We start from the raw sequence: 26,824 nt of genomic DNA on the forward strand, positions 1-26,824 counted from the left end.
GGCATTCGGATCTCTGTCCGGCTGGCAGGCTGAAGGTGGGAGTTTTCTGATGAGGGGGTGGGAGCCTTGGAGGGCGTGGGATCTGGGCACTCTTTCCTTATCGCCGCCCCGCTGTCGCCCGCGGGGCATCGGAACACCTACGTGCTCCGTCAGTGCCTCACCGTGGGTGAATTCCGGTCGTCCTCTTGGTGGCCTGGTGATGACTGCCACTTAGCACAGCCTCAGAGGCTGAGATTGGATGAATCAGTGGGACCCGCCCAGCACCTGAGTCCACTGGAATGACCCCGCTCCGTCCTTCCTTCCCTTGCTGCCTCTAGTACCCTTTCTCTCTCTCTCCCCACACACACCCCCGTCTCTCCTTTCCATTAGGTTACTACTTCTCTGTGGTACCCTTTTCCCAATACTTTATTGAAGTACATTTTTAAATGAAAAGCGTTTATGTGTGGTTTGAGCTGATAAACTTTACCGATGTATCCTACTCCCATGTGACCACCACCCAGATGGAGACTGAGAACATTCCCATTAGTCCAGAAAATTGCCTTATGCCCCCTTACCAGTCAAGATTGCATCCTGCAAGCTAATCGCTGTCTGATTTCTAGCACCAGACAGTTTGCCTGCTCTTGAACTTCATAGAAGTGGAATCATATAGCATATCCTATCGTGAGGCATTTTGGGGGTCCAGCGTGATATTTCTGAGAGTGATCTGAGTCCTTCCACGTGCAATAAGTCACAGAACTTTGTTCCTCTTATTGCTGGGAAGTTGATTCTTTCGATTTTATAAACAAACCAAAATTTGTCTGTATATACAAGGACACATGACATAGCTCATGATGTTCATAGTGGGGGAAAAAGGAGGTCGGCGCAACAGCCTGTCAGCAGAGTGGCGCAGCGGGAGCGTGCTGGGCCCATAACCCAGAGGTCGATGGATCGAAACCATCCTCTGCTAAGCTTCCTTCTTCTAACGCCCAGTTCTTTTCTCCTGGATCGCAGGCACAACATAGCGAGAAGAAATTTCGTCAACTTACACATGCACCTTCTTCTTCGACCACCTCTATAGAATCCATTGCCACCCCCTACCTAACCACTGTAAACCAGTTAGCGTTTTCCTTTCCCCTCCTTTTCCTTTCCTTTCCTTTTCTTTTTTTCTTTTTTCTTTTGCCAGTTGGGAGGGGGGGACGGGGGTGGGGAACACAATCCACCCTCCTCACTCATTTCAAAAGAGAAGCGAATCTCTAGCCCTTCTCACTCGAGAATACTTTAAAAATTTACCGTTCATTTCCAATGGATCAGTATCATTTCTTCCAGGCAATAAAATACACACTTCACTCCAGTTAGGGTTTTATATTTTCTTTACACTCGAAAGAAAAACATTTTTTCTTGATTTCTGCCCGATGACTATGTCGCATTTTTACTTGGGCTCGAGTCTCCTACCCTTTGTCGCCTCTTTTTTCGCTCCTACGCATGATTTATCAAATTTAGATCAAGTTAATGCGAAAGCTTTGTGAATCCTTTTTGAAAGCAATACATGTTGCAATTACCATGAAGACCCCATTCGCGTGCACTCTATGGGAAAAACAGAAGCAAAGGAGTTAAATGTGAAATGGCAGGAGAAAATGAAATGAATGTGTTAAAATAAAAACATCTGTGCATCACTATCTAACTGTCAAACTCAGGGGGGAAGAACACACACATGGAAGTCTTAGGAAAAAAAAATTTTTCCCCCGTTTTTTGAGGAAAACTTTTTAGTGAAAGTACTCTTTAATGAGTCCTTACATCATGACAAGGAAGTATAAATTCCTCCAAACAGGAAGCACCCTAAATAATGAGAATTTTTAAAAATCAAAGGGAAAACTAGAAATGAGCTGAAGATGGGGATAGAGGGACCTGTTCTCTTCCTCTACCTGTTGCTTTGAAGGTGTTCTTATCTGGACGTCCACTAAACCAACACTCTTCAACTTATTTTGCCTGCTTACCCTCTAAATTGTTCAGAGGAGCGAATAGCCAGGTTCTGACCAAAACTCTGGGTCCTTTGGCTCTGCAACGTGTGCCACCAATGTGACGGAAGGGAGGGTTTACGCCTTCAAGACACCTTTCCTATGGGTCCCCAAGAGGTCGACGCCACATCACTTCCGTGTGTGAGATGTGATGAGATAAGCAGTAAACCACGCTCTAAGAGTAGAGAGGAATTGCACTCAGCCAGCCAAGAAAGAACACTCGAGAGTCTGGGAATGACATGAAATACCTGACCAAAGCGAGTGGGAGGTGGGAGGAACTGAGGCAGGAATGCTGCACGCGCCGCTTTTGTCGTTTGCACCTGGAACTTTGCCTGTTCTCGAAAAGCGGGCAAATGAACTGAATTATACAGACTTTTCCCTGTTGACGGCGGAGTTTACTCCACGCGACCCCGACATTTCCTAGTGAGGGTTCCCTGAGGACTTTGCTGGGCGCGCTGCTCCTTGGCTTTCTCTGCGGTTCCTGGTCTGGCCCAGAGCTCGGACCCTCTTCTGCCTGTTCGAAAAGAGTGGTCGTCCTAGGAATTGCTGGGGTCTTTTAGTTTTGGAGAGAGCCCGGGATGGAAGAGGCGAGGAGAAAAGAAATGTGAACAGGAAAACTCAGCTCTAGTGTTTAAGGAAGATGGAAAAATCGAGAGCACTGTACCCCAGAGCAACTCAACTACATCGTTGCTACTCTGGAGATGGCCAGATCCAGTAGGAGACAGTGAAACATTTTCCTAAAATGTATCTTCCTGATCGCGCGCTGGCTCCCGATGGATGTGAACGGATTCTACTTTCACATTCCCTTGCAAATCATGCCATTCTATTACTTTTTATACAACATTTTACTGTGGCACGTTACTTCAGGGGTAAAAATATTCCCTGTTGACAAAACACAAATGGGAATATTGGTGTCTCCAAAGTCTCACCTGTAAACAAGACACAGGGCTGCGTCTCCTTTGTGTATTTTATACAGTTTCACAGAGGAGAAAGTGACAAGTTCTTCATCTACTTCCAACTACGAACACTACAGTTTTAATGAAGGGAACATACATATATATCACAGAAAGTTAGTGCTTTAATATTTTTACACTTATTCAGACTCGTAAAAAAATTATTCTCCTTGAATCTGTCAAATAGAAATCCATATTTTGTAAAAATAATTTTTATGTAGTTACTAGACCCCTGCTCACTATCACTCTTACTTATTGCCACTGTTTGTTAAATTTAGATGAAAAGTGGAAATGTATTGAAGATTCTACTTTTAATAATGCACCTTAAATAATCATAAAAGCACCTTTTGTAAGCCACACACTTATTCAAAACTAATGGTCTTTTTGCTAATTTTCACCAAATTCTTCTTATTCCAGCCATAAGAAGTTTTCATCCACAAACGCATGAATTGATGGGAGAAAATATTCCCTGCCCTTTCACTAAAAAATGTCTTACCAATGCAATTCTACTTTACATATGTAACAACTTCCTTATCAAAATTAGCTATTAATATTTTTACTGAGTGCTCTTACTAAATGTGAAGGTAATTCAAGTCCGAGAAAAAAAAAACACTTAAACACAGATTTATAGTCACTGGAAATAACTGAAATTTGGATTCCAGTTAATGTAAATAAATACTTTCTATTGCATAGTGACATGATTGGGTAATTGAGCATAAAAATACATAGTATTAGGATAAAATTCTGTGATAGAAACGGAATGAGAATATGTTTTGAGAGAAAACGTATTCTCGAAATATTTTCAACTGTAAAAGCTCAGTAAGAAGGGCTTTTCGACGGAGGATGAGGGGTGGGGGGGAAGAGGAAGGAAAGGGGGAGAGGAGGGAGACGGGGAGGAGAGCTGTAAGGCCCAAACTGAGATCTGAGGAACGTGTAGAGAATGAAGACAGGGGAAGTGAGGGCACAGGTGGGGACTAGAGTGTTGCCGGTGAAGAATGAGAAGATTATGGAGATTGGGGAGAATAGAAAAAATTTTATCTTGACTGGAAGGCAATGCGAGTACTGAGGAAGGATGACAATTAAGGCTGGAGACATGAGCAGGTTAAAAGATTATCAAAGTGTGAAAGGCTCCCAGGAGAAAGAGGGAAAGAACTGGTTCTGTGTGAAAATTCTCTTAAAATGACTGCACTTTGAAGAATGGTACTGTACAGAAAGATGAAAAGGTAAGGCTTTGCCAAAAGCAAGACTTTTAAAAAGTATTCAAAAGCACTTCTCCACAGTGGGACGAGGTGGCCGAGTGGTTAAGGTGATGGACTGCTAATCCATTGTGCTCTGCACGCGTGGGTTCGAATCCCATCCTCGTCGACTTTTCTAGTGGTGGGGATTGTGCCATTTGCTCTTTTACCTTCTATCTTGACAAAAGAATTGTGCATTGCACGTGTCCTTCCCAGACTCTCGAGTGTTCTTTCTTGGCTGGCTGAGTGCAATTCCTCTCTACTCTTAGAGCGTGGTTTACTGCTTATCTCATCACATCTCACACACGGAAGTGATGTGGCGTCGACCTCTTGGGGACCCATAGGAAAGGTGTCTTGAAGGCGTAAACCCTCCCTTCCGTCACATTGGTGGCACACGTTGCAGAGCCAAAGGACCCAGAGTTTTGGTCAGAACCTGGCTATTCGCTCCTCTGAACAATTTAGAGGGTAAGCAGGCAAAATAAGTTGAAGAGTGTTGGTTTAGTGGACGTCCAGATAAGAACACCTTCAAAGCAACAGGTAGAGGAAGAGAACAGGTCCCTCTATCCCCATCTTCAGCTCATTTCTAGTTTTCCCTTTGATTTTTAAAAATTCTCATTATTTAGGGTGCTTCCTGTTTGGAGGAATTTATACTTCCTTGTCATGATGTAAGGACTCATTAAAGAGTACTTTCACTAAAAAGTTTTCCTCAAAAAACGGGGGAAAAATTTTTTTTTCCTAAGACTTCCATGTGTGTGTTCTTCCCCCCTGAGTTTGACAGTTAGATAGTGATGCACAGATGTTTTTATTTTAACACATTCATTTCATTTTCTCCTGCCATTTCACATTTAACTCCTTTGCTTCTGTTTTTCCCATAGAGTGCACGCGAATGGGGTCTTCATGGTAATTGCAACATGTATTGCTTTCAAAAAGGATTCACAAAGCTTTCGCATTAACTTGATCTAAATTTGATAAATCATGCGTAGGAGCGAAAAAAGAGGCGACAAAGGGTAGGAGACTCGAGCCCAAGTAAAAATGCGACATAGTCATCGGGCAGAAATCAAGAAAAAATGTTTTTCTTTCGAGTGTAAAGAAAATATAAAACCCTAACTGGAGTGAAGTGTGTATTTTATTGCCTGGAAGAAATGATACTGATCCATTGGAAATGAACGGTAAATTTTTAAAGTATTCTCGAGTGAGAAGGGCTAGAGATTCGCTTCTCTTTTGAAATGAGTGAGGAGGGTGGATTGTGTTCCCCACCCCCGTCCCCCCCTCCCAACTGGCAAAAGAAAAAAGAAAAAAAGAAAAGGAAAGGAAAGGAAAAGGAGGGGAAAGGAAAACGCTAACTGGTTTACAGTGGTTAGGTAGGGGGTGGCAATGGATTCTATAGAGGTGGTCGAAGAAGAAGGTGCATGTGTAAGTTGACGAAATTTCTTCTCGCTATGTTGTGCCTGCGATCCAGGAGAAAAGAACTGGGCGTTAGAAGAAGGAAGCTTAGCAGAGGATGGTTTCGATCCATCGACCTCTGGGTTATGGGCCCAGCACGCTCCCGCTGCGCCACTCTGCTGACAGGCTGTTGCGCCGACCTCCTTTTTCCCCCACTATGAACATCATGAGCTATGTCATGTGTCCTTGTATATACAGACAAATTTTGGTTTGTTTATAAAATCGAAAGAATCAACTTCCCAGCAATAAGAGGAACAAAGTTCTGTGACTTATTGCACGTGGAAGGACTCAGATCACTCTCAGAAATATCACGCTGGACCCCCAAAATGCCTCACGATAGGATATGCTATATGATTCCACTTCTATGAAGTTCAAGAGCAGGCAAACTGTCTGGTGCTAGAAATCAGACAGCGATTAGCTTGCAGGATGCAATCTTGACTGGTAAGGGGGCATAAGGCAATTTTCTGGACTAATGGGAATGTTCTCAGTCTCCATCTGGGTGGTGGTCACATGGGAGTAGGATACATCGGTAAAGTTTATCAGCTCAAACCACACATAAACGCTTTTCATTTAAAAATGTACTTCAATAAAGTATTGGGAAAAGGGTACCACAGAGAAGTAGTAACCTAATGGAAAGGAGAGACGGGGGTGTGTGTGGGGAGAGAGAGAGAAAGGGTACTAGAGGCAGCAAGGGAAGGAAGGACGGAGCGGGGTCATTCCAGTGGACTCAGGTGCTGGGCGGGTCCCACTGATTCATCCAATCTCAGCCTCTGAGGCTGTGCTAAGTGGCAGTCATCACCAGGCCACCAAGAGGACGACCGGAATTCACCCACGGTGAGGCACTGACGGAGCACGTAGGTGTTCCGATGCCCCGCGGGCGACAGCGGGGCGGCGATAAGGAAAGAGTGCCCAGATCCCACGCCCTCCAAGGCTCCCACCCCCTCATCAGAAAACTCCCACCTTCAGCCTGCCAGCCGGACAGAGATCCGAATGCCCGTTTTGGCGGCATCGGCCCCTCAGCACTCCTGGACTCAACCCTGCTCTCAAACAAGAGCCCTGCTGTCCCGGAAACACCCCTGGCCCAAACCCCACCCCCACCCCACCCCCGCTCCCCAACACACACACACATCACACTCACACACCAGAGGAGACCACCTGACCGGCGCTGAGGCCTGTAGCCTGAGCCCTCCAGACAGGTTGGCCCAGTTGCAGCCTGGAGCCCCAGTGCAATACCTGTGCACACTGTTTGCCACACGCAACATGAGGCCCCACGTTTCCCAGGAAGGCAATGCCAACTGCCCTGAGACAGGCCGCTGCACTAAGCAGCCCGCCTGCCTCTGCTCACTCGGAGCCTGCAACCCCCAGCACACACCGAAGAGGCCTCAGCTTTCCCCCTTCGTCTTCTAAAGGGCAGAAAGTCCTGTTTCCAGTTAAGACGAAATCTCAAGGATCAGATACACCCTCCGGCTTGAAAGAAGCAAAACCCGACAAAATAGACGAAACAGTTTTCAAGACACCAAACATCAGGCAAAGAAGGATGGTGCTCCCTGACAGAAAGAAAGGAGTGAGCGAGTTTTCTGGGCATGAGGTGAGACCTGGGATTGCAGCCTTGAGAGAGTTTCCAGGCCCCAGTGCGTGGAACAGGAACCCAGGCGGAGGCTGGTGAACTCCCTGAGTTGCAGTGACGGGGCGGATAGTCCAGGAGACCAAGGCAGCTAAAGCTGGCAGGACAGAGTACCAGAAAGGAGAGAGCCGCGAGAAGAGAAACCTCCAGAAAGCACTCCACGTGGAGCTTAGCACTGGTAGCGCACGCAGGTAGGGAAACTGTACAAGTCTGTGGAAGGACTTCCCACAAAGATCAGAGAAGTTACCATGATACTGAACTGTCCTTTCAAGTCAGAAGCAACGATATGAGACGCACGTCTGTCTAAGGAATCCAGATTCGATTCCTGTCCTTAAGAAAAGAAAAGAAAGAAAAGAAAAGTCTGTGTTTTGTGTTTCTTTCTCAAAGTGTTCAAAGAGCTGCTGACATGGAGGGAAGAGGAAGTATCCTGAATCAGTCTGCCTGGCGTGGTCCTTCCTCACAGGGCAATCTCGGCTGTCAGTTCCTCTGAAAGAGTCGTCAGAGACGTGGAAAGAACGACCCTTGAAGAACGCCTATTTACTTTGTATCTCTTGAGGATTTGAGAAAGGACGTTGCTTGTGCAACTACTTTGGAAAGAGAATTGAAAAGCGAATAAGCTTGTAACCAAAGGTTGCCAGTAATCTTTTCCACTTTTTCCCGCCCATTTTTCGTGTTAGGTCGAGCTCCCACTCTTGCGTCCTCTGGCCCTGCACGTGTCTCTGTCCTCAGCCACTGGTCCCGGAGGAAAGAGTACACTGCCTGCTGGGAAGAATGTTGAAGTTGTAGTAGGCCGAGAGCCGAGTTGGGTAAGGAGTGGATAAAAGGTCCGCGAGGGACGGTTGGACTTGGAACGTGTTGTTATAGAGAGGACTCTACCCTCTTCGCAGGTGTGTGTAGGTTAAGAAGCAAGTTTCCTCGTGACGGATTCGGCAGGGGAAGGTCCCTGCGGAGGTGACCCAAAGGGGTGGCCAGTACGGGGATCGAACCCGCGACCTTGGCGTTATTAGCACCACGCTCTAACCAACTGAGCTAACCGGCCCCCGAGTGCCCAACCCTTATTCTCCTCTTTCGTTCCTCTTGCGCCCTCTCTCCTTCCCCGCCCCCACCCCCCAACCTCTTTCAAAGGTTAAGTTCTAAGTGTAGCTTCTCTCAGGAGAATTTGGTGGTTGTTGTTGCTTTCCACCCAAAATAAACAGAATGAGACGCTGTCTCCTGAAAGAAAACCAAACGGAAAGAAGGCACACCGGTTTTCAGTCGTACTCCTGGACGTGAAAGAGGAAGCCGACGTTTTTGGAGGAAGCTGCGGTCAACGGCCGGGGGAGTCCATGGAAGTATGTGCTGTTGTGTAAATGGCTCGGCGCCGTGGAACCCAAGGCTGCATTTTGGACAAAGGGCTGCTGTCCGAGTTTGGCTCTCTGTGTAGAGGGCACAGCAGATCTTTGGTGGGTTACACATGGAGCAGCTAGGTGTCCGAGGACCGTGAAAAGTAAACGTTTGTCTTTGGCCGAAGAGGTACTGCGGGAAATGATGGTTAAAAGTTTTAAGGGAAAACGCAAGTCACGTCACGGCCGGTTAGCTCAGTTGGTTAGAGCGTGGTGCTAATAACGCCAAGGTCGCGGGTTCGATTCCCGTACGGGCCACGCGTGCTTTTACTCCTTACCACCCAAGGTGGTTACACGTCTCTGAGAGTTGGAAGGCGCAGGTTACTTAAAGGAAAAAAAAAAAAAAAAAAAAAGCATACACGTCACTCACGTTACCCCCCGCATTTTGGAACTGTCTAACCAGCGCTCTTCTGGAAGTCGCGGTCCTGGAAAGCAAGCTGCGGCATGGAATGTGGAGTGCGTGGTGGTCAGGACCAGCTCCAATATCCGGCCCGCACAAGCCCAGCCTTCCTAGATTTACCATTGCCTCAGTCAAAGCCTCTCGTCTCTCTATTCGGAAGGGGTTGAGGGGTAACCCAGTGAAGCTAATATTGGTGAAGACACTCGTAGATCCACATTGATTCTTTCTTTCTTTCTTCTTGTTCTTCCTCCTCCTCTTCTTTTTTCTTAAAGCCTCTTTGATTTGAATCTGTGTATAGGTGTCTCTGTGCGATCCTTTCTCCATATTTGCCGTGTGAGACTGAACCTTTCTCCATATTTGCGGTATGAGATTGAAACCAGAAAGCGTTAGATTGTGAACGTTCCTGTGATCGCCTTTGAAGTGTCCTTCCGAGTTGCGCAAGAGGCGGGATTGATTGCCCTGTGGGGCAACAAGAAGGAAGGTGAGGGAGCTTTTCCCAGCACGTCCTTGCGATCGGAGAAAGTTTGAAGAATTGGTCGGCGTGTCAATTGCAAGGTGATTGGGTGTCAAAAGGGTCCCGAGCCAGCCAGGAGTCGAACCTAGACTCTTCTGATCCGTAGTCAGACGCGTTATCCATTGCGCCACTGGCCCCTGCGTGAAACAGGGCCTTAAGCATGCCTATTTAATTAAATGAAACCTCCGAAGTCGCTGGTTCCGGAATGAGGATGGAAATAACCGCAAAACCATTGACTCCGACAGATTCATGTAATTCGCGGTGAGTGTATATACTACAACGTTGTTTTCAATTTCTATATTTAAAATCATAAGAATTGTTACCCTTAGAACATTCCATACGTGATAGCAAGAATGTCATTCCCTGAAAGCAAGTTTTCTCCTGCGAGTGCTCTTTGCAAATTTTTGCAATCGATCTGTTAATCTGCCATGCTTCCACCCGCGTCATATATTCTGATGTACTTCTACTGGACCCTGATGATGTGTGCGTGGATGACTAATGACTGCCCTGTATTCTCTTTAATTAAGCGTTAAAAAATAGTGCACATTTATTTGGTTTGGAAATGAGTTCGGCTGTAAGAATCACATCTTTTCCTCTTACTGTTAAAAGAGTAAGCCTCACTAAGAGGGAGAATCATGGGCAAATTCTGTGATAAACCATGCATCGGATAAAAGCATGCAAAAGTCAACGGTAAAGGCAAAACGAGGCAAGAATTCAGTCATTCAGTAAAGGTACACACATTCCAGAAATCAAATTTGACATAGAATGTGGGAATTTAGGAACTGATTTAATACCACATACATTTCAAACAGACAGACATGCTCTTTTTAGACAATTTGGTTGTATGTTTATTTTAGTTTTCAAATTGGGCAAAAGAGATGCCTCAAAATGTACAACTGCCTCGAGAGAAGGACCTTGGATGTTGAGAGACAGACATGGTATGGTAATGTTCTTGACGGCCCAAACTTGGAATCCAGAGTGCAATGCGTTCTCATCCCAGCTTTGCCATCTTTCACCTAACTGGCTTTTGCAATAAAAGAGAGGTGTACAGTGCTAGAAGAAATGTGAAGATTTACTTAGAAAGTTTTGTCTGAAGGAGTAATGGTGGAGGTCAAGTTTCAAGGTTGAGGAGATGTTCACTAGGTATAGAGGAGTATTTGGGGTAGAACGAATGATATGTGCACACATCCCTGGGAAACAAGAGGAACTGCTGGCAGGTAGGACAAAGGGCTGCTGGTTGGGAGAGAGGGGGCAGTGAGGTACGAAATGAAGCTGAAGACACAGGAGTGGCCATGGAGAGGATTTCAGGCCATAATCTTCAGGGCCACATAATAAAATAGCCATCAGATGTTTAGGTGATAGGCAACTCTTTTAGAAACACTGCTTTCTGTCTGTCATACTTTTGTCCTCTCAAAGTTCACAGAATCTGAGATCTAGTCTGACCCAATCTAAGCAAAAGCCAGCTAAAATTCCCCCAAACGTTTGAGAAAACTCCCAGGCATTCAGATCATGTGACTCCCCTTAGTCCACGAGGGACAAGAGCCAGGGTCCCTGTAGAGCGGAAGTACTACTGGCACTGGCGTCCCAGGAAGGGAGGCGTTTAATCTTCATCTTTAAAACAGACATTTTTACTTCTGGTAATGGTAAAAGTTAAATGGTTAAAGCAGATGTAACGGTATGGTTTTGTTTTATGTTTTTTGGGTTTTTTTAACGGTTAAAGCTGATGTAAAAGGTATGTTTAATAGGTCGCAAAACAGGCTGCTCTAGTCAGGGTTAAGTTTTAGTTAAATCATATGTAAGCCATGACTTCCCCACACCTTAATATATGTGAACATTTCTTCCATAACCATCAAGTAGAAATACGGTATGCGGTACTTCATGTGTTTTTGTAAATAAAAAAAAATCGGTGCCTAAAACACACACACCACCAGCTCAATATACTATATCAGAACATTTCCCCCTGTCCTTTCTCTCTTCTGAGAAATCCCTCACACAGCCCGGCAAATCCAGAGTGCGCTGTTCATGGTCCTGACTCCGGGAAGAGGCGGGCTTCCTGGTGGCAACGCGGACCATCTCCGCCCGCCGGGCACGCACCTTGAGTTGAGCGGGATGCCGAGCCCCTGAAGTGTCCGAGAGGAGCCCCTGCCGGCCTCGATACCCTGCCTGCGAGGGCCCCCGCGCCCCATTCCGCGTACGTCTGTCCCACAGACTTGTCTCTAAACACACACGCCGGTAAACCCACCCTAACCCCTTTCCGAGCCCGGCCGGGACTGTTCTGTGCCTAAAGGCAACTGCCCTTTGAACCCACGTAAGCGACAGGTCTCTGCGCCCAAAGGACAACTCGTGGCAGCGAGCGGCCACCCCTCCCAGGCAAGCCTAGGTGGCTGAGGCGAGTCGGCCTACGGATCCCGGCGCGCAGCCTGGGCTTCCGGAGAAGGGGCGGCTTGGCCTTGACCGCGTTGTGGAAACACCTGAGCAGAGAGACCCGGATCAAGGCGGACTGCAGACCGAGTCCCCGAGGGTATTGACGGGGGTACCAACGCGGACCCCGGGAACTAGGAGAAAAAGGAAAGGACAGTGAGGTTAAGCAACGGCCTCTGCCGGACACAAAATCCACGTGTACTTTCTGGGGACGGGAAACGTTTCTGATTCATTTCCTCCACCCCCTCCTCCATTGCTTTCCACCTTCTCCACACACAAATTTCATATTGAAGGTTTTTGAAAATATTTCTGGCAAGGAAAAAAAGAAAATGCCAGAGATGGAAGACATCTGGAAACATCACCTTTTGTTGTTCGTTTGTTTGATTTACATCCTTGTTTGTCTGATGGCATTCATTCAGTTATTCATTTCTAATTGCGGTAAGCATACCTCAGCTGCTTCCTGGCCATTTGCTTGCATTTCAAATCATTTGCCTCTACAGTGAAAGTGAAAACAGTAAAGTCTGTTGAAGAAAATTTAGCAAAATACTCCATGCCTTTGAGATGAGCAACTATATGTTAGACAGGACATAATAAGCACTAAGCATACAAGAAAGATTGCTACACTGTACCCACCCCCACCCCCACCCCCCATCCCCCCGCAAAACAAAACAACAAAAACTGAGCACGTTTTTCCTCAAAAGTCCATTCGGAGAGAAAAACACTAGGCACAGACTGGCAGGACACACTCATAATTCACACATTGTAAAAGATGTTGGAGTCCGAGGAACCTACAGAAATGTTAAAATGCAGTAAGTACTTTAACAAGATGTAGCTCTGAGCACTGCTGCTGTGAGGATAGGTTGGAAACCCTTTGTTTTGAGGTCGGGCACCTTAGAGAGGGCAACAAGGTAGTAAGGAAGTAGTTGTACTTGTGGGTAAAGTGGCAAAAGCCTGGGAAGGGCACTGTTTCCGCCCGGTTTCGAACCGGGGACCTTTCGCGTGTAAGGCGAACGTGCTGACCGCTGCACCACGGAAACGTCACACACACGTTGGATTTTACAAGTCCAATAAAACGGCATTTCCTTGGTGCTCCCCAAGTCTAATAATTTTGAGTATTTCTCTTTTAGTATATTATCACTCACTCACTTTGCTTTCCCTCCTTTTTAAAAACGTGTTAAAATAAGAATATAGGAACTCTACGACTCATAACCAAACGTAACTCAAAAGCAGAGTCCAAATTCCTTCCCCAACACCACGCAGGGTGACCTCAGGCTCCTAGGGCATGTGATTACAAGGAACTACCCGACAGTACCCTGTGACTTTCATTTCCACGTCTCTTGCTCATCGTAGGACCCAGGACATAACACACAGAGCCCCGAAGACCCGCAAACTTCCGAGAGGGCATGCTTGTCCGGAGGAGACTGCTGAGCAGGGGCGGGGTGGGCTGTGCCCCAGGAGGGAGTGACAAAAGGAGTAGTGTTTGGGAATTCATGGGACCGGACTCTGTGCCGAGTAGGTTGAGGTGGGAGTCGTCAGTCAACTTCTTATCCAGTGTCACTCACACTGGCCTGGAACGCCTGTGCTCTGAGCGACGTCAATCTGTGCAACAGCTGACGTACTAGACTATACTTTATTTTTCTCCTCACTTCACCTGACCTTCGTCACTGTATTTGTCCACTTCCCAGCTTTTACCTCAAGGATCAGGGAGGTGCTCAGCAGCAAAACCATGGTCTTTCCTCGAATTCTCTGTGAGAATTTCCTGATAGGACAGCTCTGCATCAGCACGTCTGACCAAGAGCAAAGCTGAAAACTCCTGTTCTCAGCAACTCCAACTTGGATTGGTCCCAAGGTTGCAGGAAACACAGAAGTGAGACAGTATTTCCCAGCTAGCAAGATTGGAGTCCGCTTTTTCCCTGATATCGAGTTGGCAGCATAAGTGATGATTTATTATTCTCCAATAATTTGATTAGAAGTTTACTGTAAAGCAGTCAATGAGTGGCCCCCAACGTGGCCAATCCTGACCCTACCAGCTGTCCTGAAAAAGCATGCAAGCCTGAGGTAGCAAAGGGCACATGCACTGAGTATTATAATAAGATTGCACGAAATCAGTTAATTATTTTTAAAATTGCCAAATGAAACCACAGAGATAAATGCTCATTCATTTTCTGGTACAGGTGAACTTATTTGCAAGGCAGAAATAGAGACAAAGATGTAGGGAACAAAGTTATGGATACCAAGGGGGGAAGGTGGAGTGAGATGAATTGGGAGATTGGGATTGACATATATACACGGCTATGTGTAAAAGAGATAACTAATGAGAATCTACCACATAGCACAGGGAACTCTACTCAATGCTTGTGGTGACCTAAACGGGAAGGAAATCAAAAAAAAAAAAAAAAAAGAGGGGATATATGTGTATGTATAACTGATTCACTTTGCTGTACAGCGGAAACAGACACAACATTGTAAAGCAGCTATAATCCAGTAAAAATAAACTAAAAAGAAAAGAGGAAATGGTTATAACACTACTTGATTTACACTACTCTAATTTATATTAGAACTTTTCCCTTGTTCTTTTATTGGTTTTGGATTAGATTTGACTAAAGGCAAACGGGTAAAAACAGCTCCAGACTAAGTAATGGGTGTGGAAAATAGCTGTAAACATATGTAAGTGCAGAACTTGAAAGCACGCCCATCGAAACTAGATCACTAATTCAGTAGCCTTGCCTCACACTGGATGGTCCACGTAACAGTAGTGTAGACGTCACTCATCCGGGAGACTGTGGAAGTGGTGACTTTCAGGCCCTGTTGCAGATGTAGTCATCTAAAACCCTCATTGTAATGGACCATACCAGGTCATTCATATGCTCACAAAATTTTGAGAAGCATGGCTCTAAGGCGCTATTCAATGTGCCAGAAAGCTATCTGGCACAAAATTGGGGGGATCTGAGGGGAGAGGTTGACCATTCAATGAATCAATGAAGAAGAACAAATGTCTCCGTTGTGTTAAAAGTTCTAGGAGGCAAAAATAATTGAAAAGATCACACAAAACCGAACTGGCAATGTCTGACACCTGATCTAAAAGGTAAAGGAAAGACCAAGAAGCAATCACTCTAGGTAATTCTAATCTTCATCTCATGATTTCAGGGCAAGTAACGCTCTTGGGAGAGTTGTTGATATTATATTTATTTTGTAAGCAAGGGGACTAATGCTGTCCCCATCTCCTCCTGGGACTTGAAGGCATGTCAACTGCAGTTAATTCCAATTTTTATTTGCCATGTTTAAAACACTGCCACCTAAGGCCCCACTGGGATTCGAACCCAGGATCTCCTGTTTACTAGACAGGCGCTTTCACCAACTAAGCCACGGAGCCAACTATGACACCAAACTCAGGCTTACAGTTTTTGAGGGAGATGTCACTTTCCTGTTTCACCAATGCATTTCTCAAGAATTTTTGATTAATGATAGAGTCTCGGGACTACTTCTCAGAATTTCTATCAAGTTCTTTTACTTTCTCTCGCCTGAAATATGCACAGAAGTTTACATGCTGTGCCAAGACAAGAAAAACTTTCTGAGCCTCTGGACCCTTGAAATAGGTAGCCAAGCCATTTCACTTCTAGGAGCTTTTACAACTTCGTTATAGGAGATATTTCTCAGTTTCAAATCTGCAATTGGGAAATGATGGTGCTTATCGGTCTTGAAACATAACATGAACTGGAGCACTTTGAAGAACTTCACCACACCATTTGCTACTCGTACTGTGAAAAAGCAATATCTTACAAGAGAGAAACGTGCTTCCCAATATTGATTTTGGAGCTATGTGGCAGGTAAAGGCATGCAAAAGGAAAAAAGAAGGTAAGAATTCAGCAAATGTATACATGTTAAGAACGATGTTTGTCACAGAGATACAGACAATATAAAACTTAGGTAGACATGTCTTACTTTAAAATGTCATAAAGTTCTTAACTGGTCCTAGTTCCTGAAATCAACAATCAACGCATAAATATCTGAGAGTAGTCCTCCCCTTTGAGAATGAGAGGCAGTATGGAATGATGCTTAAGAGCACAAACTGTGATGTCAGGCTCCATTGGTTCTTTGTCCCAAACCTGTCATTATATTTGGGACCTTGGGAAAATAATGTCAAATCTCCATTTCTTGTTTTCATTTACTCAAATTCTTTGGGGAGTGCTGGCACATGGTGTGGGTTATGACTAGCCTCAATCTATAAGACTTCTACAAGCGTGTTATATCTAGGCCAGGTACACAGCATTGCTTCCTGAGCTGATAGAGAACAGTGTAAGGAAACTGCCTGTATCTCTTGCAATAGCAGGCAATTTGTTTCCTTTTGTTGTGTGTTTCAACAGCTCAAGTACTTCTGTAAAGGTAGGTCACTCTTTCCACTCATTTCTACTTGAAGAACTCCTTCGTTGTAATCAAATCGGTAAGATCTAAAATTTTCTGCCCAATGCAATACACCTCTCCTATTGTATTTTAAGTATCAGGTATTATGTGTATTAATGGGAAGACTAAGTTAAATTAGGAACCACCTGCATTTATGCACATCAGAGATGCCCAAAACTTAAAACACACACAGACACAGACACACACACACAAATCCACCCAGCATTAAAGTAATCTATGAAGTATTTAAGAACAAAAAAGAAGGCGTGATTAATACTACCTGGGAGAAGTCTGAGCTCTGTGAAGAACCCACCAAAGAACATTGAACTGGCCACTGTTCTTTCTGAAAAACTTGGATTCTATAATGGGACCTTGGTGTGATAGATAAACATACCAGTTTTGTGGGGCAGGATGTAACAAAGAGAAGGGGTTCAGATGTTTATTGGCCCAAATGGAAATATTTTAGGCCCAAGATAGGAAAGAGGACCCTTTGGGTGTGATGTGAAACTTTGTGAGAGAAACCCACCAAACTTCAAGTTCAACATAAACCAGATGGCTCCATTTCAGATGTCTTTTACACGCTAAAGACAAATCTCATTGGTCTGGTTTGCATTTCAGTGTGCGAATGGGACTCTAGGAGAGTATTTGGCAGGACAAGTATACATCATCTAGCACAGATAACCATATAAATATCTCTGCCATGTCCCTCACCAAAATAAGACATCAATACCACATTCCTTCAGCTTTGAACAACTACCTATCATGGAACTACTGTCAACCAGGCGTTTGCCTCAACACTGATTTCAGTGGTGGCAAAGAGACATGTTTCTTATTGTAATTTTTTAAATTAAATATTTATTTTGGAATAATTTTAGAAAAGTTGCAAAGACAATACAGAGAATTGCCTTATACTCATTACCTAGTTTCCTTTAATATTAGCTTCTTCCATTATCATGGTACCTTTGTTTAAACTAAGAAGCCAATGTGGGTACTTTACTAATAACTAAACTCCTGACTTTGACTATATCACACCAGGTTTTACACTAATGTCCCTTTTGTTTCCAGGATCCTACATTGTATTCAGCCTCCTCTAGTCTGTGACAGTTTCTCAGTGTTGATGAAGTATTTCTGTAGCATACTTGACTGTTTTCCAATCTGGGTTTGTCTGATATTTTTTGCATGATTGGTTTGGGGTTATAGGTTTTTGTGGGAGACCACAAAGATAAAGTACTTGTCCCATCGCATCATATCGGATGTTACATGATAGGAGCATAGCTTACCACTGGTGATGCCAACCTTGATCATTTTTAAGGTAGTGTTTGCCATTTTTCTTCCTTGTGAAGTTCCTATTTTTTTCCTACTTTCTACTCTACTATTTAGAAGTTAGTCACTCAGTATGGCCCATATTCCGGAAGGGAGGGGATTAAGCTTCATCTCCTGGGGGGGTGGGGGGAGCATTTACTTATATTAGTTGGAATTCTTCTGTAAGGAAAATGTTTCCCTTCTCTTGTATTCATTGATTTATTTACATCAGTATGGACTCATGAATATGTATTTTATACTTTGGATTATAATCCAAAACCACACCATCTGTTGTTCAAACTGTTCCAGCTTTGGTCATTGGGAGCTCTTTCCCTGTTATAAAGAGACAATTGGCAATGCTGTTTCTTTCCTACTGCGTTGATATTAATAAATATTTTTTTCACACATCGTATAAAAAAATCTTGTTTCACCTTTCGCTGAACTAGTTAAGACCCGAGTGTGGAAGTGTAGAAAGTGTGGATGGTTTCCCAGTTTATTTTAGGACGAAAATAATCCAGTAGGGTCAGTTCCTTTGCAAGAATCAGTTACCCAGTGGAAAACTAATATGCCCAAAGCGGCTCTATTTCCCTTGCTAGTCACTCACTACTATCCTTTCACCCTGTAGATGGGATTCAAAGGAGGACTTCAACCTTGGGGTAAATCAAAGATGTGTGTTTAAATTTTTTTTGAGTTCTCAGCGCGAGGTTTGTCTGTCTCCCTGACATTAATTGTGACATCGCAGTGGACCTGAGACTGAAAGAACTCTCATCTGTGTAGAAGTGTAAGAGGTAAGCGTCGTCGTACAAATTGGCCTGTATGGGGATCGAACCCACAGATCTTGCCGTTATTAGCACTCACGCTCTAACCAACTGAGCTAACCGGTAGCCTGTTCCTCCCCTGTCGGCAATTACGTAAAAGGGAAACAAAATGGTTTCTTCAAATTCTCGGGGCGGGGGTCCGGGGGTCCGGAGGGATGGGGCGGGGGGAGGCGGGGAGGGAGGAGAAGGAAAGGGAACACAAAGAACTGAAACAACTGAAAAGTAAGGTTAATTTTTTAAATCTCTACATTCTTCCTATTTCACTCTGCCTCATCTCGGAGTTAGGAAAAAGAAAAAGGGAACAAAACATTTGGCCTGATTGAACTCTACTTCTTGGGGGCCTCTCTCTGACTGACGACTCTGAGCCCCCCAAAAGATCAGATTCACCCAGGGAGGCTTCCTTCCTCCTACCTATTTAAAATAATTTATAAAAATAAATTATTTTAAAATAATTTTATTTCATACTATCAGAGTCCTTAATCCATCTGGAATTCATTTTTTTAATTGTATGAGATGAAGCAGTTTAAAAAAATGTTTTTGAAGAGTTTAGCTACTTGTACCAACTGCACTTGAAAAGTTCATTAACTTCCTGCCGATCTAAAGCGACGAATTTAGCCCTCTTTTTCATATTCTATACCCTCCCCGTAAGGGATCTCACCTTTTCCCAAGATTTCAATATTCTAAGGTACATTGACAATGCTCCAATCTTTCCCTAGCCCTCACCAGACACTCCATACATTCATTTGCTCTAACCAAAAACCTTTGCTTTATCCCGGATTCCTCTCTTCATCTCACACCTCACAACCCCTCTAAGAGCAAATCGGTTAAATATATATATAAATCTGACCACTTCTCTCCACTTGCATTGTAAGCGTCCTCGTCTGGGCCACCATTGAATCCCACCTGGATTCCCGCAGAACCCTCCTCCCAGTCTCCCCGCTTTCACTCCTCTACCGTCCCAGCTCAGCCAGCAGCCAGAACAATCCTAAAAGTGAGTCAAGTCATGTCATTTATTTGTCCCAAAGCCTCTGCTTGTTCCACATCTCACTCCGGGGGACTTCCACCAGGTTTTCTCTTTGCCTGGAATCCTCTTCCCTCGTACTCTGGCATGGCTGAGTCTGTCAGTGAATTCAAGTCTTTGCTCAGATGTCAACCTCTCATAAGAGCTCAGATGAAACTGTAGCGCCATCTTAACCCACCTACCCTGCTCTATATTTTTGCCATGCCGTTTGCAATCTCTTTCACATGGGAGTTATTTCCTATTATGTTTATTGTTTATTTTTTAATCACACCCCCTACTAGAACATAAACTCCAGAAGAACAGGAATTTTATGTCACTGAGAACATCCCAAATATTAGAAGAGTGCCTAGTAACCAGTATCAGATGCCCAGTATTTTTTCAGTGAATGAATGATTGAATATGACAAATATTTCCTTCATATTCCATAGTCACTTCACACTCAAGTCTATAAACATTCCATGTATTCTGCCAAAATTACATTTTCCATCCTCCAAGTCAAATGGCTAAGGGTCGGTCTTCTCCAACTCCCCCTCACCCTTATTCTGCCCATCTCCTCTGCCCACACGGTGCAATCGGTCACCAAGTCCTGCTTCTTAATCCCTCCTCTCTCTACTGCCTCCCCATGCCCACTGTTAACTACCTGGTTAACAATCCCTGTTAACCAGGTAATTAATTACCTAGCTTGAATGTATTGTATCTTTCATCTTTGTTGGTGTCTCCGCAGCCTCCCACACATTTCCAAGCCTCCAGCCTGTCCCCGTTTGACTCCTCCCTCACATGACAGCTAGAGCAATCTAAACCCAAGCTTGTCTCTTTCCTACTTAAAATCTTTCCATGACTCTCCATTGTATTTGGAACCCTGTGCACACTGCGCGATATGGTTTATAAGCATACCCATGATCTGCCCCTTCTTCTCCCAAACCATGTGTGACTCCTTGAAAGTTACCCAGATAGATGCGTTCTGTCTTCCAGACCCTCCTGTGCACGTGTTTTGTCTTTGGCCTGAAATACCCTTCTCCAGTTGCTAGAACTGGAGAACACACACCGTAAGACAGAATTCAAGTTTCAAGACTTAGATAAGATGACCTTCTGCCCTGCTTCCATTCCCTTAGTACCTGTCGCTTGTTATGGAATCACTGGCTTACTTACCAGTCTCCCCACTAAATTGTAATCTCCAAAGCAGAAGTTTTCCTTCACCTCTGAATGGCTGGTGCAAAGCACGATGCAAGGTATACAGTCATCACTGTATAAATGTTAAATTATCATGTAAAGAGCTGTAGAAATTGTCTAATACTTTTCCTCTTGCACCCTCCCCCCCCCCCCCCCCGCACTGTAAGATGGCAATCTTGGGTTGTGGAATGCCTTTCAGAGTAAAAACAGCATGGATATTTAGAGTCGTATATACCTGGGTTAGAGTCCTGACTTTGGTGACTTGCTGTAGTGAGGGAGAAGCGAACACACACTTTGGAGCCAATAGGGTTGAAATCCCAAATCTAACCTTTACTAACTAGTTGAGCTTGGGCAAGTTTCTTAATATCCTTCTGCCTCTGAATAGATATGAGTTTTATAGCAATTCCTGTATCATAAACTCATTTCAACAATTTATTTTATCGACCAACTTAAGATTGATTATATTTCCAGTTAGGTCTCTTCCAAGGTATCCGTAAAACAGGAGATAGATGTATTCAGGGAGTCATTCTTGCCTTTTCTTTTTTTCCATCAGGATGATACGTGCTAAGGAATATGTCGTAGCTACTCATAGACCTCCCATTGGTTACAGTACAGAGGTCAGCTTCGGTATCTGCTCTTCCTCCCTTTCTCCCTTTGTTCTCAGGTCCAAGAGTCTTCCTGCCCTACCCACCCTATCTGGGAGAGATGTGAGGTAGAGGGTGATTTTATAAGGTACAAATTAAAAGAAAAGTAGAAGCTTTGGTTCCCTACTTGAGCATTTCTCACTCGTAATTATGGAGGAATTACTTACCAGAAGTTGCAACAGGAGTGCAGATGCAGGAAGATGGGGGGCTGGGCTGCTCATCAATCCAAACAAAGTGCTTTGCATAGTGGGTGCTGCAGGGTAAATGGCAGGTGAGTCTCGGGGTATGGCAGCCTGAGAGGCTGAAGTGGCCACGTGGTGTCAGTGACTGGTGCTGTGGGAGAAACAAGGGTCAGAAGGATGAAAGTAGTGGTGGGTTTTGAGTCTGAAGAGGTGCCTGAAAGGGGCTCTGACTGGGAGCACCCACGTGAGGCCAGCAGGCTCGCTGTCTTCAGAGGCGAGTGGGCCACACAGATTGCCTCTCCGGTAGGTTGTGGGAAGGCCAGTGGACTTGGAGACTTCTGCATTTTATGTAAGCTTTCCAGCTGAGGATCAGTGCCCTGGGACAGGGGAGGCTGAATAGCAGACCAAGTGTCAGGGACAGAGTCTGTGGTGACCTCAGTCGTATCTTCTCTGGCTTTGTTGCTCCGTTGGAGTCCAGCTTTCTTCCCTAAGGCCAGGTCTTCGGGGACTGCATAACCCAGCTGAGGAGGCGGAGTCAGGGACAGCAGGCTCCAGGGGCTTGACAGAAGCAGGGGAATCTGATTTTGCTGCCCAGAGCTGCCAGATGTTTCTGGGGACTCATCTGATACCAGTGGGACTGGAGAGTGAGACGGATGACCAATGTTCTTTCCTTTTTATTGGCCACTCTGGTATCTGGAGTTATGTACTGGGAATACTTCTCTTCCAAGCCTCAGAGAAATCTCTAGAAGAGCTGTAAGAGCTTGTAATAGCATTTCTTTGGGAGCTAAGGGGGCCACCTGTGTGTGTGTGCTGGCCAAGGAGTCCATGGAGGAGCAGCTGGGCCTGTTATTCGAGCTGTGACCTGAGCCCCAGCAGTCGAGGCTTCTCTTCAGAGGCCCAGGCCTGGGTACAAAAGAAGTGAGGACTCCATTTTTCGTCAGAGGCTTAAACGCAGATAGTCTGGTCTCTGGAATCCTTCTCTTACTGTCCAAGCTCTCATGGAAAAAGTGGTTCTTCCCATCTGACTTTCCCCTTCTTGCACTCTCCGAGGGCCCTCAGCACTGTCTCCTTCGCACATGGGTCTGGGGCTTCTCAGAAGGTGAGACCCCTGCAGAGTTCGCTACCTCTGCTGGGGCAGTGGAGGGGGGCTCACGAGGAGCGAGCCTCCTGGTCACCGGGCTCCATGTTGCCCTGGGGTGCCGAAGAGACCAGATACTCCCCTTGAAGTAACTTTCCCACCAGTCTGAGGGAAGAGGCCCCACGATGGAATTCTGGGACCTGTTCATGCGAAAGCGCCTCCAAGCCTCATTGACCACGCACGCGTTGGGACTGGTAGGATCCCAGTTCGGCAGGCTCCTCGCAGGTCTGTGCCGAGGGGCAGGGTGGGCACGATGGACTTGCTGAACCCAGGGAACCTGATGAAGGGGCTGAGCTGGCCGGCGGTTCAAGGGCCTCTCCGACAAGTCTGTGCGCCCCCCTGCTTGGGATGACGGCCAGAGTCCCAGCTTGCCCACGTAAGTGCCCATGTGGAGCAGTGAGGCGGGGTCGGTGACTTTGACTTCGGGTTTGGGCTCCCGAGGTTTCTGACGCCTGGTGACTCAGCCGCAGTCGAAGTGTTCCGGTGTCGGTTAGGATCCCTGCGCGAGGAAAGTGAAAGGGTCTCGGGGAGCTCCTCACCCTCCAGGTCCTGCATCCGAAAGTGAGCGGCCGGTGGAAACAGAGGACACGCGGGACCTCAGCAGCGCCCGTAGACTGCTCTGCTAGGTTGAGGCCTAAGCTGGCCGCTCTGGCCTCTCTTCTCTCCTCTCCGGGTTGCGGCGCGCGGCACGAGGAGAGGGATTGGAGAGGAAGCGCGCTGCCGGAGTCCCAGAGCTAGAGTCGAGCAGGCGCCGGGTCTCCAGACTCCGGCTCCCGGCCCCGGCACCGAGTCCGCCCGCCCGCCCCCGGAGTCGGAGTAGGGAGGGCAGTCCGAGCCCCTCAGGGTGAGTCGGTGGAGGTTGGGGGCGAGGGGCGGGGCGCTGCCGGGAGCGCGGGACCGGAGACCCGGGCGCGTGGACCTGGGCAGCCCAGACGGCGTTCGTGGCGCCAGCAGCGGGGAATAACGGAGGCCGGATTTGCTGCTTGGGGATTCCCGCCCTTCTTCCTTTCCTTTGCCTTTGCCTTTTCCTTCCTTCCTTTTCCATACGCCTCCCCGAGGCTGAATGTGTGTCGCCCTCGATTGTTCGCACTTTGAGTATGCAGGTACGATGGCACTCTGGCGGGCTCGCGAGGCTCCGGAGGGGGCCAAAGGGATTTCTTGTCTACCGACCAAGAGCCTGAGCGCCTCCGCAGGCAGCCGGCTTTGTCCCTCGCTCAGCCACGCCTCCCCGTCCCCGCGCCCCGGCCACCCTCTCCAATCGCGATCCTCACCTAGCCCGGTGGGGTCGGAGCTCCAGGAGGGGAGCAAAGAAGTGGGAGATTTAATTTGCGGCTGAATATTCAGGCTTAGCCTGAGTGAACTAGGGCACTAACATTCTGAGAAATTGAAAAACGAATAACGTTTTAAGATTTGTAACACCATTCCTTCCAATAACAATAAAAATGGCACGGATTGAATACGATTCTTTCAAGAAACGTCATTTTAAGGTTGTTAAGTTAAGGAACTCGGAGAATGAGTTCCATTCAAAACCCACACTGTCCAAAAATGGGTCCAGACATCTCCCACTTCACCGATCACTTTCTCCTTGAATTTGTATTTCCACAGAATTTTACGCCAATATAACGTATGCTTACGCTTAAAGTCTTTATTCGATCGTCCTACTATACTAGTCTGCACCAAATATGGGTATAAACACTGAAATCTGAAATTTTGATATGTGACAGAACCACAAATCTGTTATGATTAATTTTTTTGGTTTCATTTATATTTTCATTTACTAATAGAATGCAATCAATGAAAACATCGTAAGTAGATAACAAATTTGAAAGGGCCTTTACTGGAAGTTGTAACAGAAGTAAATATGGAATTTATCACCTCTTTCTCCGGGAGGTCGCATACAATATATTGATATAAGACCGCCTCCGCTGAAGGAATATTTCCATTGCTCCTCTACTGGACACCAGGGATGGAAGGAATTTTACAATTTTACAGTTCGGGGCAGTGTGTCACTTCAGATAGCTAGAAGGGTTTTGGAATTGCCTAGTGAGAGAATGGTGGGATTTCAAAGTAAGGTGGGAAGCAAGAAGGCAAACTAGAGGATTCTCAAACTCGAGAATGTTAACTGAGTGAACATGGAAGAGGTAGGAATTGATTCGGTGTTTGTGCGTACTTGTAGCCGAGTTGGAGTAAAGTTTTAATAGCAAGGGATGGAAAAGCTCTCTAGCAGAGGATGGCTTCGGTCCATCGACCACTGGGTTATGGGCCCCGCACGCTACCGCTGCGCCACTCTGCTTAGCCGCTGACAGAAGCCACTGTTATTCCCTTCAATGATTATGTCTCCGTTTCTGCGCTGAACATTTTTTTCGATTTCCTTTCTTTCTGATTTCCTTTCTTTCTGTCGCCCCTCTCTCTCGAGGCAGGTAGATCAGCTCTTCCGCAACCACATGACCTAGGGTCATCACCTTCGGGTCTGCAATTTTCCAACCTGCCCAAGAGTGCCCAAAGCTCGGCATTGAACCTCCTCCCCAGCACCCCTCCCCACTCCCTGGAGCCGCTAGCCTCTCGGAGCGGAGGAAGAGCCCGCGGAGCAAAACTCTGGGTGGACCCTTCTCGGGGAGAAGATCGGAAGTCGTGCAGCCAACTCTGCTGCCACCGGAAAGGAAACGTGTTAACCATCTCCTCTGTTACCTGTCGAAAAATCTTATAGATGACACTTTGAATAAAAGAGAGGCATTTTGCTTGCTCGCAAGGGCGCAAGATTTTCAGTACGGTGCGCCTGAAATAGAGTTCACCCAGTTTGTTTCTCAAATTATTACACGGGGGTCACAATTTCGATTCTATCTTGTTTGGGGCCGTTTGGACTAAACAAACAAATACATTTTTTTAATAAGATAGGACCTTCCTTTTCCCGAAGCTTATATTAGAGAGCAGAACCTTTGGGAAGTTCCCGAACACAGCTATCATTTGCGGCTGCCTCTGCGATGTCGCTAGACGGGACCCGTCTGGAAGGTTGTAAATCTTTTCTCTTTAGTACTGGAAGCTTTTGGATAGTGAGCATAGAGTGTTGCTTCAGTCACATGGCTAGGTCGAGGCTTGTATGCTAGTGTGTTTTCGTTTGTTTTGTTCGTTTGTTTTTTCTCCTTGTACTCCATGTCCCCGTCCACGATAAAACTTAAGGAACGATGGTGGAGTGGCGAGCTTAGCAGCTCGCACCAGCAGAGGACCCTCCTCGGGTCCGCAGCCACGCGCACTGAGCCCAGCTATGCAGCTCCTCGGGTCTGCAGCTACGCTCACCTGAGCCCAGCTATACAGCTACCTCAGCCAAGGAAAGGAAAACTCCATTATTCCTTTGGATCTCATACACCGACTCCCCACCCCCAGATATTTGTCATCTCAAGGAGATGCTGCCATCTTCAAATTGTACCCTCTCAAGAAAGTTTTTTTTCAAAACTTTTCTGACTGCAACTCAGCGTCGAAATACATTTTAAGTCACAACTCAGTACAATATGCAAACTAATGTATGTATATATATATATACATTTATACATATGTAAGAAAGATATATATATATATATATATATATATATGAGAGAGATAACTATCTGAATCTATCTCTGTCTATCATCTATACCAATATCGATACAGCTATAGATAGATGATAGATATTTGGAGAGACAGAGAGACCAAACTCTACCAAACAGTATTTTACTGCATGGGTTTATTCTGATATTTCCTATTTCTATTCCTATATCTTCTATTCCATTTATTAAAATACCATTCATGACCTTTTTTTTTTTTTTACATTGATTTTACACCCATTCACTTCTGAGTGATTTGAAAAACACTGTCACTTATATAATGGTATTCGAAATGTCTCTTCCTTTTAGAGTCAGATAAGGAAGATGCGAAAGACAGTGACCGTTCCACAGTGGTCAAAGAATTAAGGAAATGGTTCTAATGCCATCAGGGTTTTTTTGTATCAAACAGGACACAGTGTTAACTCTCCCAGAGACTACACTCCACATGCCCCTATCTGTGATTATTCCTGCAGTTAGTGAAGGGAAATCACACTTATTCTAAACAGTCCTCTCTGATTCCGTTTTTTAATTTTTTCCCACCTCTACTCCACAGTTGTGATATGGATTCTTTTTCTCCTCATCTGCCGAAGGATTCTTGCCTGTG

The 26,824-nt window shown here is 45.6% G+C and overlaps 1 protein-coding gene and 8 non-coding genes across 9 annotated transcripts; 3 read left to right on the top strand and 6 right to left on the bottom strand.

Moving 5' to 3' along the window:
- Positions 1-874: 874 nt before the first annotated feature.
- TRNAM-CAU (transfer RNA methionine (anticodon CAU)) lies at positions 875-946 on the top strand. The gene has a single exon. It is a non-coding gene; the product is annotated as a tRNA-Met (tRNA).
- Positions 947-4,230: 3,284 nt separating this feature from the next.
- Positions 4,231-4,312, top strand: TRNAS-GCU (transfer RNA serine (anticodon GCU)). The gene has a single exon. It is a non-coding gene; the product is annotated as a tRNA-Ser (tRNA).
- A 1,362-nt stretch (positions 4,313-5,674) lies between these two features.
- Positions 5,675-5,746, bottom strand: TRNAM-CAU (transfer RNA methionine (anticodon CAU)). The gene has a single exon. It is a non-coding gene; the product is annotated as a tRNA-Met (tRNA).
- A 2,468-nt stretch (positions 5,747-8,214) lies between these two features.
- On the bottom strand, positions 8,215-8,288 carry TRNAI-AAU (transfer RNA isoleucine (anticodon AAU)). Its single transcript has one exon. It is a non-coding gene; the product is annotated as a tRNA-Ile (tRNA).
- Positions 8,289-8,711: 423 nt separating this feature from the next.
- On the bottom strand, positions 8,712-23,030 carry LOC136129677 (POM121-like protein 2). Its single transcript, XM_065885994.1, is given in 9 exon segments — positions 8,712-8,764; positions 9,007-9,490; positions 11,854-12,045; positions 21,490-21,624; positions 21,627-22,163; positions 22,165-22,311; positions 22,314-22,508; positions 22,510-22,592; positions 22,595-23,030. Coding segments are annotated over 9 exon segments (2,262 nt in total).
- TRNAI-AAU (transfer RNA isoleucine (anticodon AAU)) lies at positions 8,816-8,889 on the top strand. The gene has a single exon. It is a non-coding gene; the product is annotated as a tRNA-Ile (tRNA).
- Positions 9,610-9,682, bottom strand: TRNAR-ACG (transfer RNA arginine (anticodon ACG)). Its single transcript has one exon. It is a non-coding gene; the product is annotated as a tRNA-Arg (tRNA).
- TRNAV-UAC (transfer RNA valine (anticodon UAC)) lies at positions 12,931-13,003 on the bottom strand. Its single transcript has one exon. It is a non-coding gene; the product is annotated as a tRNA-Val (tRNA).
- Positions 15,266-15,339, bottom strand: TRNAT-AGU (transfer RNA threonine (anticodon AGU)). The gene has a single exon. It is a non-coding gene; the product is annotated as a tRNA-Thr (tRNA).
- Positions 23,031-26,824: the final 3,794 nt, after the last annotated feature.

Source organism: Phocoena phocoena, chromosome 10 (genome assembly GCF_963924675.1).
Source record: "Phocoena phocoena chromosome 10, mPhoPho1.1, whole genome shotgun sequence".
Classification (NCBI taxonomy): Eukaryota; Metazoa; Chordata; class Mammalia; order Artiodactyla; family Phocoenidae; genus Phocoena; species Phocoena phocoena.